Source organism: Equus przewalskii, chromosome 22 (genome assembly GCF_037783145.1).
Source record: "Equus przewalskii isolate Varuska chromosome 22, EquPr2, whole genome shotgun sequence".
In the NCBI taxonomy this organism is placed as follows: domain Eukaryota; kingdom Metazoa; phylum Chordata; class Mammalia; order Perissodactyla; family Equidae; genus Equus; species Equus przewalskii.
In genome coordinates, this window is record NC_091852.1 from 4,116,111 (window position 1) to 4,130,125 (window position 14,015).

At 40.8% G+C, this 14,015-nt stretch overlaps 1 protein-coding gene across 4 annotated transcripts in view; it reads right to left on the reverse strand.

Moving 5' to 3' along the window:
- The window catches only part of NAA35 (N-alpha-acetyltransferase 35, NatC auxiliary subunit), a 96,687-nt gene extending 85,290 nt beyond the window's left edge, over positions 1-11,397 (reverse strand). The window contains exons 1-3 of one of the 4 annotated variants that reach the window (XM_070590380.1): positions 10,996-11,397; positions 10,189-10,317; positions 400-433 (exon numbers count right to left, since the gene is read on the reverse strand). In XM_070590380.1, coding sequence (XP_070446481.1) covers positions 400-433; positions 10,189-10,312 — 158 coding nt within the window. In that variant the 5' untranslated portion in view covers positions 10,313-10,317; positions 10,996-11,397. The remainder of the gene's footprint in view (positions 1-399; positions 434-10,188; positions 10,318-10,995) is intronic. The other 3 variants (XM_070590378.1, XM_070590381.1, XM_070590379.1) reach the window with 3 other exon arrangements.
- Positions 11,398-14,015: the final 2,618 nt, after the last annotated feature.

A 14,015-nucleotide genomic window follows, 5' to 3' on the forward strand; every position in this document is an offset into this window, starting at 1 on the left:
CGCTAAGGAAATATAAATATAATCAAGCATTTCCCTTTATTTTAATCTTTCTAGAGATTCTCAATCTACTTTCACCCAGCCATTTAGTCAACTATCTCTGGTCATCAACCAGCCTATCACATATGACACACAACTGTCATCTTTTCTTTAAGAGATTCCACATCCTGTACATCTACTCTCAAGGAAAGGACCGTAACTCACAGTTTCACCAGATACAACCATTTCTTATTACAAGCAGGGTCAGCTGCCCTAATACAGCTCACTAAGGTTAAAAATATATTTATAGTTTTATTTTTATAGCTTTGAAATATAAAATTACTCAGACTTCAAGGAATACTACTGCACATGAGAAGCAACAGAAGCGAATATTACATTATCTCAAAGGACACAAATACTTACAACTTATCATGAAGCAGTTCTCCCAACTTTAATTCTAAAAGAAACAAAGAGAAAAATCCTTTCAATAATACCATATTTCTATTTAACTTTTAAGAAAAATGAAACAAAACATTAGTACCTGAAAAATGTGCTTGCATGACTTTAGAATTCATTTTCTAAGAAATGGTTTTATTATTTCTACTCAATTACTAATATAATGCCTTCTACTCAGTAAACATTTAAATACTAACTATAAATTAAACTTCTGAGAATTAAAAAGTGACCCATTATGGGCCACAATATTCCAATCAGAATTACCAACCAGATTTTTAAAAAATCACTAGTAAGTTTCCCCCTAAGTAAACTTTTTCATAGAACTGATTGCTCTTTCTCAAGTTGTTTTTAAACCACTTGGTATCATAATCTAAACTTTTTTGTCCCAGGAACAGTGTCAAAACCACTTTTTAAAATTACATTTTATTTAAATAATGTAGAAAACACTTGAGTAAACAACTAATCAAAAAAGTGTTCACCCCCTATAAAGCAGTCCTCCACTTTGGCTGCATATTACTATCAACTGAGGAGCTTCTGAAAATCCCAACATCCAAGCAGTACCCCAAACCACCTAAACCCTAGGGGTGTGAGCTATGCTGTGGTTGTAAAGCACTCCAAGTGACTCAATGTGCAGGTAAGGCGGGAACCACTCCTGTAACATCTGAGTAGCTTAAATATTGATGGTCAAATCCAGTGGAAGGTGTAAGAAGTTTTCAGAATTTTACCCATCTTACTAGTTAATAATATGCTAAATAACATTTTTAACAGTTCCATGTACCAAAACAGAAAAATCAATGAGAAGCATGTATCAAAATACCACAGAAAAGCATAATAGAACATACAGCAATTCTCAAAGACGGTCTAGGAACCCAGGAGTCTGTGACGTTAAAATTACTTTCATAATAATATTAAAATGTTCTTTGTCTTTTTCACTGTGTTGACATTTGCACTGATGATGCAAAAGCAATGGTGTAAAGATGGAAAAAAATCAATCGTGGGCAAAACTGCTGTAGCTTCAGCACCAATGAAGACAGTGGAGGCAAGCTAAATAGCGTATTTTTCACTTCCGTGCACTTGCAGTTAAAAAAGACAAAAATATTTTTTAAATTTCATGTAAGAAGTCTTTGATGAAGGGGTAAAAATTATTAATCTCAGGGCCAGGACCTGGATATAGCAAGTGAGCCATCTATGGTACAAAATTTCATGAGGTACTCATGTTCAGTACCTCACTCACTTCACCCTAGTGCCAGCCCTGATTAATGTTATTAAATCTCAACCTTTGAGTATGTATCTTTTTAATATTCTATTTGACAAAATGGGAAGTATACATAAATACTTCCATTGCACAGCAAAGTAGGAGGCTGTCTCAAGGAAAAGCACTTGCACAGTTACCACAGAACATTATTTTTACTTGAAAGAACAATTGACGAACTAAAGTTATTCAGATCTGAGAATATGGCATTTTCTCAAAAAGGAACTGAGTTTGTCATTTTAAGAAAAACAACTGACTATGCTTGCTGCCAATGATAAAATTTGAACATTTAAGCAAAAATTAGAATTTTGGAAAACATTTATCTTCTACTGTGAGTGTAACAGTTTCCTAACACTTAAAAAAGACTTTTCTGATGATATTGGTGGTGATGTTAAAAATGTGCTTTTTAATATTGCATAATGAAGTGTTATCAACATTTTGAAGATCTGCTTAACTCAGTAAACCAATATCTTGCAAATGGTAATGCATGTTACAATATTAGGCAAGAATAAAAGATCCACTCAGAGTTCAAGACAGAACAATGGATTTTAATGTAACAGAACATAATATGGCTTCAGGTTCCACATTACAACTAATCTTTAAGAAACTACCAACTGTCAAGTTTCAGTATAGTATCAAAGCAGAATATCCACAGGACATTCAATGAATAAGGATAATATTTTACATTTATCATTAGCAGTCAGAGCACGGACATCATTACACATCATGTAGTCTCTGGAAAACTCCATTGTACACTAATAAGAGAATGAGAATCAAAAAGGCAAGTTAACATCTTAATATCACCACGAAAAAGTTTTGACCTCACATAACCTGTGCAATCATCTTAGGGATCCCAAGGATCACAACACCAAACCACTGAACTAAGTTAACATAATGATAAAGTTACTTCTGCTTTTAAGTTAACGCTTAAGTAGATGCAATAGTATATAGCAAAGTGAAAAAACAGATAAGAGGAAAAGTTGATGATTCAATATTTCTGTGACGATCTTGACACTACACCATCTTTTAATTTTATCCTCATTCTCATATAAAGCATGAACAGATCTGCTGTGAGAAAGAATTTAACTTAATTTTATGAGTTACAGAATTTCATGATATCTTACTCAGGACATCCTTCCTTTTGCCTTGGAAATAAACAATGAATCATAACTTGTGGCTGGGGTTTAGGTAAGCACTTGAAGGATATGATCGTTCTCCTGAAGCAATGTAATCCAACTGCACAGAGGAAAACACAGAACTATGCAGCAATGCAAAGAGATTTTACCATCTTATAAATGAGATCATTTGTAAACTGGTGTTACAGATCTTTGAACAGATTTCTACAAATATTGCAAATGATGGTTACATTCCCCAGCTTTTACAGCCCTACTGAATCTACAATATAGCCAAAATCTAGTATCATTGTAATAGTCATACTTAAACTGATTCATTAAAATTTACTCCTGGGTAAAAGTGGCCAATCGAACACTGCAACTACTTTTAATTCCTTCCTGAAATCTCCCTGAAACAACTAGAGAAATTTTTTTTTAAAGAAAGGTATAAACCCCAAAGAAAAGGAAAAATTAGCACAGAGATAATACAACAAAGCTGGGAAAACTTGGAAACAGAAAGACAAGTAGTTTGCTAGCAAACCCAAGAAAACTGAATCCTAAAGCCAGCAGTGGAGAAAGGCAAAAATCAACCTGATTTATCACTTACCACTGAAAGTGAGGATAAAGCAGAGCTAAAACGGAGGACTGAGCGGTCAGTCAGCCCAGAGCCCTGCTCTAATTTACAGACCAGGGTAACTGCCCCTCCTTCACCCTGGAAAATACTGAAGACTTTCTTTGAAGAGGGCAAAACAAAGTTTCCAGGGACATAAGGTTATTTGAAGGCTGGAGTACTGGAAAGAGGGGGTATTAAGTGAGTATGTGAGACCCTCTGACCTCTTCCCCCACTTAACTGTTAAATCACAGGCAGTCAAGTCAGATCTTCAACCTCAAGGAAGGAGGTTAGACCAATTTTCTCTACAGAAAGAGCTAAGAGCTAAATAACTGACATCTGAGGTTCCCCAATACAAAAGCCAAGTAAAATCACACGACCGTGAGTCCCACTCAAAAGTTCAGAGCTTCCAATTGGCTTATTGGTCTCCCACCCTTAGACAACAAAGGATTCTTAGCTATCTGAAGTAATTCCCCAATATGAAAGACAGAAAGCAAAGGAAACAAACTACAAAAGCAAGTTGGAGCAAAGACATTATGTAGGGAAACAAAAATTCAAAAGAACTATTATTATCCTTATAAAATAGGTTAAGTTTGCACTCCGCTTCGGCGGCCCAGGGTTTCTCCAGTTCAGATCCTGGGTGTGGACATGGCACAGCTCGTCAGGCCACGCTGAAGCGGCATCCCACATGCCACAACTAGAAGGACCCACAACTAAAAGTATACAACTATGTACCAGGGGGCTTTGGGGAGAAAAAGGAAAAATAAAATCTTCAAAAAAAAAAAAAAAAAACAGGACACTTTATGGAAGAAAAAAAAATGAACAATCAGTGAAAAAAATTGAAAAATTAAAAACATTACAGCAGAAAAGAAAAATTCAGGAGAAAGTGAGGAAGATAAAGTCGAGAGTCTGAGTCTATTTGGGCTGCCATAACAAAATACCCTAAGCTGGGTGGCCTATAAACAACAAACTTATTTCTCAGTTTTGGAGACTAGAAAGTCCAAGATCAAGGCACCAGCAAATTAGGTGTCTGGTGAGGCCCCACTTCCTAGATGCTCATCTTTTTGCTGTGACTTCACATGGTGGAAGGCACTAGGGAGCTCGGCGGGGTCTCTTTTATAGGAGCACTAAACCCATTCATGTGGGCTCCACTCTCACAGCCTAAGCACCTCCCAAAGGCACCAGCTCTTAATACCATCACATTGGGCATCAGGTTTCAATAAATGATTTTAGGGGACACCAACATTCAGTCCAGAGCACTGAGAAAAAGACAAAGAAATAGAGAACAGGCAAGAAAAGATAAGAGAAAAACTAGAGGATCAGCCTAAGAGGTTCAAGATTCAAAAAGGAGATACTCCATAGCAGAGTACAGAAAAAACAAAGAAGAAATAGAGTAATTCAAGAAAGTTTCCCAGAAGTGAAGACGACAAAGTGAAGGGCTTCGGAGTTGTCAACAAGGCAAACCATGGTGAAAGTTCTGGATACAGGACAAACAGAAGATCCTAAAAAGTTACATGTGAAAGCTCAGGAATCAGAATGTCACCAGACCTCTCAATAGCAGTATCAGAGCAACAAATCAACAGGCAATGCCCTCAAAATTCTCAAAGGTATCCAGACATACTATCAATTAAGTAGGGGGATAGAATAAAAACATTTTCAGACATCCAGAGCCTCAAAAAATTACATCTCCCATGCACTTTACTCAGGAATAGAATAAAGATGCCCCATCAAAACAAGGGGAAAAAGTAAGAACCCCCAGGCTGATAATGAAGGAAAATCTCAGGATCATATGAGGTACAAAAGGCAAGAAGTCCAGACTGGAGCAAAGTAAGACACTCGAGAAGAAATTTCTTCAGAGATGAAAACAGAATGTCTGATGTGTCTGAATGTCTTAAGGAGATTTAGACAACTGGTGAAGAGTCTAGGGTAGAATTAAAGTACACTCATGTACTGCACAACGACATTTCAGTCAACAACAGACCCAAATACGACAGTGGTCCCATAAGATTAGTACCATAGAACCTAGGTGTGCAGTAAGCTATACCATCTAGGTTTGTGCAAAGACATGCTATAATGTTTGCACAGCAACAAAATTGCCTATCGACACGCTTCTCAGAATGTATACCCATTGTTAAGAGAGACAGGACTGTATACAGATTTCGGGTAAAAATTTTTTGCATAAAGCAGAAGAACTGTGGAGGAAGGGAAAAGTAAAAACAGTGTTACTCTTTGGCTAAGCTATGAATAATATCTGCATATCCATAGTGCAGATACAACTACATGGGAAAGACATCCATAGTTACATAATGCCAAAATTGGGAGTGGGGAGAATCAAGAAGTAACGATAAAAGCATGCTATCTAGAATCATGAATACCAAAATAACCAGCTAAAAGGGGGAAAGTGGTGACTTCTGAGGACACCTTCTCTAATGACCAAAGCTCCTAACACAAAGCAGGATACACAATGCAAGATTAAGGGGAAAATCTGATAAGATGCATTCAACAATGCAAGAGCCCTCAAAGTGCATCAAAGGTCCCATTCCCTTCCCACTGCTTGCTCTGTGTTAATACTAGTTGCCACAAGTGTTAAGAAATCCAATATCCCTATGTTCCTTTCCTGAAGAATCCAGGGTCAGAGAAGTTAAATGATAGCTGAACATTCTCGAAAGTAATCTAAATGGAGTGAACTAAGCAGCATTACTCACATTTTGGGCAGAATAACTATTTTCGTGTGGGGGTACTACCCTGTACACAGAACAGTTAACAGCATCCTTGATGGGTACCCATCAGAAGGCAGTAGCACTCTGACCTCCCATTTGCACAGCAACAACCAAACATGTCTCAAGACATTGGCAAATGTTCCTCGAGGGGCAAAATCACTCCTGATGGAGAACCAGATTAAAATGATCCACAGTTACCAGTACAGCCTACTCCATCCATGCCCCACCATTGAAAATATTGACACTATGGAAGAAGGAAAATATAACTTTTGTTTCCAAAACCAAAATCAATTAAAAAGATGTTTTACAGGTTGCCCAGATCTTTCACCAGGACAATTTCTGTCAATCTTTTTCCTCTTAGAATAAAGTGCTAATAAACAGCAAATTCCTAGAACAACGATTCTCGAACTGGGGTTTGTGGATTCGGGGGAGGAGAGGTAAGATCATGAACATTTTATCAAGAATCTATACATCTTCTATAGCCAATTGCTAAATGCGGTGTAATCAGTTCAAAGATAATCTTTTAAAAAGATTACAGAAACATATTCCAGACCAACTGGATGACAGATAACATTATAATCAAGTATTGCCACAATTTCAGTGCTCAAGCTTATGTTCATAATTACACTTGTTCCTAACAATCACCCAAAATGACAACATTTAATATAATGTAGTGGCTCTCTAAACTTCCGCAGTCTAAGATCCAGATATTCCCTAGTTTTTAAAAACACAGCCTTAGCGGCCAGCCCCACGGTGTGATGGTTAAGTTCGGCGCACTCCACTCCGGCAGCTCGGGTTCACAGGGTCAGATACCAGAGGCGCACCTATGCCATGCTGTGGCGGCGAAGCACATATAAAGTGGAGAAAGTCTGGCACAGATGTTAGCTCAGAGCTAATCTTCCTCAAGCAAAAAAGAGAAAGATTGGCAAGAGATGTTGAATAAGGGCTAATCTTCCTCAGTAACAAAATAAAATAAAAATAAATAAAAACACACCTTTAGAATATTCATTTATCGTTAAAACAAGTATATATTCAGCACCTATAAATGTTCTGGGTGAGATAAGATAAAAGAGAAAGGAAGAAAAACAAGAAGCTTAAGCATCCCAGATTTTAAAAAAGAGAAGAGAAAGCAATAAAAGGAGTTCCCCAAAAGTACTGGGCAAGAGCTGAAGAAACTGGATGGATAAGGGGGCCTTAAACAAGGTAACTGTGATAAAGACTAACCAAGAAAGAATAAACTAAGCCAACAAAGAGAGAAGAAAATGGGATGAGAGGATGGGCCCATATCCTCCTAGACTAGAGCTTAAAAAGAATGGAAGTAACAAGAACCAACCTTGGATTACCTCTGCACTATAGACATGATGATGTCATCACCGCAGGAGAGGTTACTGGCTATGCAGTGTGTGGAAGCAGGGAATCTGGTAGACAGAAGAAGGAGCAGTGTATATTTTATGATCATTTATGTTTAAGCGAAATTTCTAAGTTGTGGGTTTGTAATTCAGAAAGCACCTCAATATACACAACCAAATGGAGTATGAAGATCTGAGACTTTTTACAGGCAGCAAAATGAGATGGTTTAAATTAGGCAAAGTTTCCTAGAGAAGTGACATTCAGAAGTCCTACTTAGAAAAATGATATATTACCTACCAGGCAAAATAACAGTGATGAACACCACTGCCCTAGAAAATAATTTAGAAAAGAAAAAAAACAAAAGCCTCAATGTTGGTTATAGGAAATGTGTGCCATCTGTCTAACAGGAAAGAAATGATGAAAATTAGAATTTGATCCAGAGGACTTTGAAGAGTCGCTAAAAGTCTAAGTAGAAATGTACGTGAAGAACACTGTCAGCAGTATGCAGACTGTTTCAAGATACCAAAAAAAAAAAAAATCACCGAAGTCTAGCCAAATGCCGTCACACTGTTATCAAAGAGAAGAAACCACTGCAACATAGACAAGAATGTAATAATATCTGTTTTAAATTTAGTTTTCAGAAAACTGCTGGGACAGAAGTCTAAACTATAATTAAGGTTACGAATCTGATTATTTCAAGAAGGGAAGACAAATTATTAATACCACAAGCTCAAGAGCTGCCAATAGCCTTTAGACTTAAACCTACATGTAAAGGAAGATTAATTCTATATCAACTTTTTAGTTTCAAGAAGTATACCTTACATTTGTGCCACGTGAGATGGTGCAAGACCTAATTATGGAAGAGTTAATAGGACAGTTTGATGTTGGCAACAAAATGAATGCCACTCCCTCTCAATCCACACTGAAGCAGAGATTAAAACCATTTCTTGTATTCAAGGTTCTTTCCATGAAGTAGCAGAATTACTCATTGTTCCTCAAACATAAAACTCTCACTAAATTGTGGCTCTAATGGTTCATCTTAGTCCAGAATAATGCCCTCACACTCACTTCTAGAAACTCAACTACTCCTTTAAGGCCCAACTCGAGCCATATATACATCCTAAAACCTTTCCCACTTAGGTTCATGACAACCCTCTAACATAGGTCACTTAAATCAGTGCAAGATGCTAGGTATGATCCACTTAACAGTCTAAGATCTCTGAGCACAAAAACTACACTGTAACTTACACTTCTTTCTCTCTCCCTTAGACAGACATATACAGGCAGTCACCCAACTTCCAGTCTAATGTTCTTTCCACTATCTCACTTAGGCATACTATAACTGGACATTTTCAGAACAAAGGGTAGGCACATGATTTATCATTTTGCTTATACTCAGCTGGCTCCCTTTCCACCTGCAGCTGTTCCAAGTCTTTATTCCTCTCCTTAAGAGCACTATTCTAAACAATCCAACCTCACCATCATTAAGTCCTAACCTTCTTGTACACCAAGAAAATAGAAGCCATCAAGGTGTGAATCCCTCCACCATTTCTCCCCATCCACTTAGAAATACACCAGTTAAAAAAAAAAAAAAAAGGAAAGGAACGAAATACATCTGTATCTTCACCACCCTAACCTCAGTTCCTCCGGTCTCAGTATGTGGGTATTCTTTTTCCCCAAGTTAACTTCTCTATCATGTTTTTAATCTCATCATCTCTTAAAGTTCAGGCTCTATCATTTGTTCCTTTCTCTTTATCTTCAATCTCTCCCTCTCTAAGGCTATTTCCCCTCAAACAACAAACGTGCATTTCTCCAATCATTTCTTGAACTATGTGTCAGGCAATGTTCTGTGTGCTAGGGTTACAGACAAGATCTCTGCACTCACTGAGCTTACATTCCAGTGGGTGAGACTGACAATAAACAAGAAGTAATTGAAAATGACGGCTTCTGAGAGATAAGTGCTACAAAGAAAATAAAACAGGGTGATTCAACTGAAGTGGAGTTGGATAGAAGAGAATGAGGGGTCAACCTGCTTAGACCGGCTGCTTTGAGAAGTCCTCACTGGGGAGGTAATATTTAAGTGGTCAGGAAAGAGCCAGCTATGTGAAGACCTGGGAGCAAAGCAATTTAAGACTGAGAAAACAAAACATGCAAAGGCCCAGAGGGGAAGCTCCTCAGTGTGTTTAACGAGACAAGAAGGACCCTGTGACTCACAGTGAGCCTCGGGGGGCAGTGGTACCAGAAGGAAGTCTAAGTGGTAGGCAAGCACCAGGCCATGCAGGTCATGGGGCAGGAGTCTGGATTTTATTCTACAGGCAACAGGCAGCCACCCGAGGATCTTAAGCAGGGAATGACCCTGATCTGATCATTTTCAAACCTCAACTCGACTGTACTACTACCTTCTTTAGGGCGACAGAATCCATGTCTCCACAGTTTGAAATTATTGCTTTGTACTCTCTAACCTGTTCCTTGAAGTTAGAAAATTTTAACAGAAGAAACTGCCTCAACATCTGTATTTAATGCTATATCAAACATATACTGGCTTTAAATGAAAGTTAAAATTAGAGGGTAGAGAATGAGTAAGCGCGGTTAACAAACCACACTTACCTGTTTATTTCTTTTCATTTATTGACATAGTTTAGAAATCATACTCGAGAGTTTACTTTACTCTTTCCCAGATTCTGAACTTCTAATCCAAAAATTCAAACTCACCTCGACAAGCTTCTTCAAAATCTTGGGTTATGTCCACCCAGCTTGTACTGCCTTTTTCCATTTTCTCTGGTATACTGAGCTCCCATCCCGAATCATCATCTTCTACAGAAGCTTTCATAACCATTATGCCTATAAAATTAACATTGGTGTAAAAGGATGTAGCTCTCAGGGCACGAGCATTCGCAAACCATGTGTGTGGGTTTAAGCAGCAGATGAAAGTCTTCCGAAGCTGTTTAAGGAGAGCTCTTCTGAGTTTGAGGCCGGGACTGGGAAAAATCACCCTAATTAAATCTCGCACTAACTAGCACGACTGCTGCTCCTTTACGGATAGCCAGCGCTCAGAGTTTGCCTTCCGACTATCTAACCAGAAAACTCACAAGCCATCCCACACCGGCCCAAACCCAACCCACTCCAGGGGTTCCAACTTTCAGCACCGGCCACAAATGCCCAAGCCACTGTGCAGGGCCCTCTCGGGGCCCAGGACCCCGTGCGGCCACCGCTCCAGGCCGGGCGGTCCCTCGCCTGCCGGGAGCTCGCGGGGCCGACCCCTCCGGGGCCAGCAGGACCCCGGCAAGCCTCGCCGGCGGGGACCGGGCCGGGGGAGCACCTGAGGCGGGGCCCTGCCCCGCGCCCGCCCCACCCGGCTCAGCCCGGCCCGGCTTGGCCCCGCAGGGCGCGTTCGCAAGGACAGGGCTGCCGCCGCGCGGGCCGGCGGGCGGGCAAGCCGGCGCCGCGTCGCCGCCGCGCTGACACCGGGCAGGCCGGGGCCTCGGCGGGCGGCGGGCACCGGGAGCCCACAGCGAATACCTGAGGCGCGGCGGGAGGGCCGGGGCCGCAGGGTGACCTGGCGTCCCCAGGTCCGCCACGCGCGCGGGAGGCTGCGGCTCTCGGACACCAGAGGGAGGGAGGCTCAATGGCTCCGCACGGGCCGTCCCTACCTACTTCTCCCGTGGCCACCCGCGCCGACACGCACCGTCCCGGCCGCGGAAATAACGACGCCGCCTCAGCCGCCGCCGCCCCCTCCCCTCTCAGCCCTGCCCGACCGGCCGCGTGCGCGCATGCGTAAACCCGATGCGCGCGACCCCGCCCCCTCGCCCTCACTCCAGGGGACTTTGCGCCCCCCCCGGCCACACCCCCTCCCTCGCCACCGCAGCCGTTTGGCCGACGGCGGCCGCCTTCTCTCCTCGCGGGATTAGAGCCAATCGCGAGACCGGAAGCTACCTCAGTCTCTCGGCCGCCGGCCCAGTCCCGGCTGATGGGCTGGTCCCGGTAAGGGGCGGGGCCGGGGGCCGCAGAGCCCGCCCCGCCCCGCGCGGCTCTCTGGGAGATTCTTGGAAAGGTGACGCGCAGGCGGAAGGAAGCGCTGGGCGTGCGCGTAGCCCCGCCGGTACCGCCGGGAATGAGGAGCCCGGCTCAGCGCCCCGCCGAGCTCGCGCTGCCCAGCTGACGCCGGGTGTATGTTTCCTAGACGGCGCCCGGGGGCTTCGCGAGGGAAAACAGACAAAATATCTGCAGCGTCAAGCCATCCATTTTCTTTCATACTGTGACATGTTTTAGATTTTCCTTAAAACTTAATAAAATGATCACTTTTAAAGCGGCGTTGCGTAAATAGATGGGCCCGGGTAAGAGATGCGTCTTTACCACTACGTACTCAGATGGCCAAAATGCCGAAGGCCATACCGAGTGTTGAGGATGTGGAGCCACAGGACCTCTCCTAGGTTGCTGGTGGTGCACCACTTTGGTAAACAATTTTTTTCTTAGAAAGTTAGTCATATACCTATATGATCCAGCAATTCCACTCCTGGGTATTTGCCTAGGAATGAAAATACGTATCCATACAAAAGCTTGTAAATTCATTTTCATAGCTTTATTTATTTTGTGAGATTATCCCTGAGCTAACATCTGTACCAGTGTTCCTCCTTTTGCTTGAGGAAGATTGTCCCTGAGCCAACATCTGTGCCCGTCTTCCTCTATTTTATGTGGGTCGTAGCCACAGCCTGGCTTGACAAGCGTCTTAGGTCCACCCCAGACTGGGCCTGCGCACCTGGCCGCTGAAAGTGAACTGAACCGTTATGCCACTGAGCCAGTCCCCGTCATAGCTTTATTTTTAATAATCAAAAACTGGTCACAACCCAAAGGCTCATCAACTGGTGAATGGATGAACCACTCGTGGTGTGTCCACACAATGTAATGGATAGGAATTATCAACAAACAGGGATGAACTACTTGACTACAGAAATATGGATCTCAAAAACATTATGTTGAGCAAAGGAAATCAGAGGCAAAAGAGTATGATTCCATTTCTATGAAACTCTAAAAGTAGACTCATCTACAGTGACAGAAAACAGAGCAGTGACTTCCCCTGGGTCAAGGAAGGATTAAGTGGCACGGGGCTGGGTGGTTTGAGGTGATGGGAATGTGCTGTATCTTGATTGGTGGTAGTAGTTAAATGGATGAATACATTTGTAAAAATCCGTTGAAATATATGCTTACAACGTGTGCATTTTCTTTTCTGCAAATCAAATCTCAATAAAGTTGATTTTTAAAAAATAAATCTTTATGTCTTTTACAGAATAATGTTTCCTAAGGGCAGGATCTTTTCCTATTTTGATCAAAGCTGTATCCCCAGCATTTAGAGCAGTGGTTGGCGTATAGTAGGTACTGACTAAATACATCGAAAATGAGAATGTACAAAAGAATTACAGTAAAACAAATTTATATTGTTTCTCCAAAACCATTTAATGATATTTGCAGAGGCCATTAAGAAATCTAGAAAAAAGATTAATTGACTGCATCTGAGTTATGCAGTATTACGTGTAGATTGTGACAGAAACTGATACAGCAAACACACAGACACACACACACAAAACACCAATTTTTGAAATGACTACTTCGGAATCAAAAAAAACACCAGAACAAGGCAGCCAAGTGAAACAGGATTTTCGTAATTTCTTTCTTAAAATTGTAATTTATTTGAAATTCAAATTCACTTTCACAAGTTCTAATTACTTCTCTACTTTAAATTAAAAACCATTTTCCCTGAGAAAGAGAGGTTTAATTTATGATGGCATCCTATATGCTTCATAGTTCTGCAAAGTGATGGACATTTTAGACATTAGATAGACTACGTGACGAATAAACGAATGCAAAGGAAATAACTGACAAATAATTGGTCTACCTAAACATGCCTATAGACACAGAGTAGATGGGTGTTTTTGGAGAGCCAGAAACCAATTCCAATGAGTTTAAGTCTTGACTCCTAAAATTCTAAGTTTTCCATGCTTAAACACTTGTGTTGAGAGGAAAGTTAGCTTGATGTCATCATATTGTACTCACACCAGGAACCAGTGTAACATGGGTTTGACAAAAGCAGAGCTGCCAGCCAAAGTGAATTTTACATTTGACTGTATTCAATTTTACCACTACATCAAAGAAATTAAGGATGTCCTAAAGCTTCAGGCAGTTCACAGAAATGCCTTCAGAAAAGGAGATAGAGTGAAAATATCCTACAATGTCATGTGACAGAAAGAAACATGGTGGGGTTATTTTTTCTTAAGTATAGGTAATATCAGTTGAGTTAGTCCTATTGTATTTAGTTCCTCCTTTTTAAAAGTCTTACATTATGTAGTTTAAGAGCATAGTAATCCAATAAAGACTTATAAAAATGTTAAACTTCTGCATTAGAGGATAATGTATAAGTATCCTCTGTATGTTTATAATGTATCAACATTGTAAATATATTGTTACATTTTCCCCACATATTTAGTTGTTCCTACTATCAAACTGCTAATTGCCATTGCTAACTAGTCCTATTGCTTTGTTTAAAT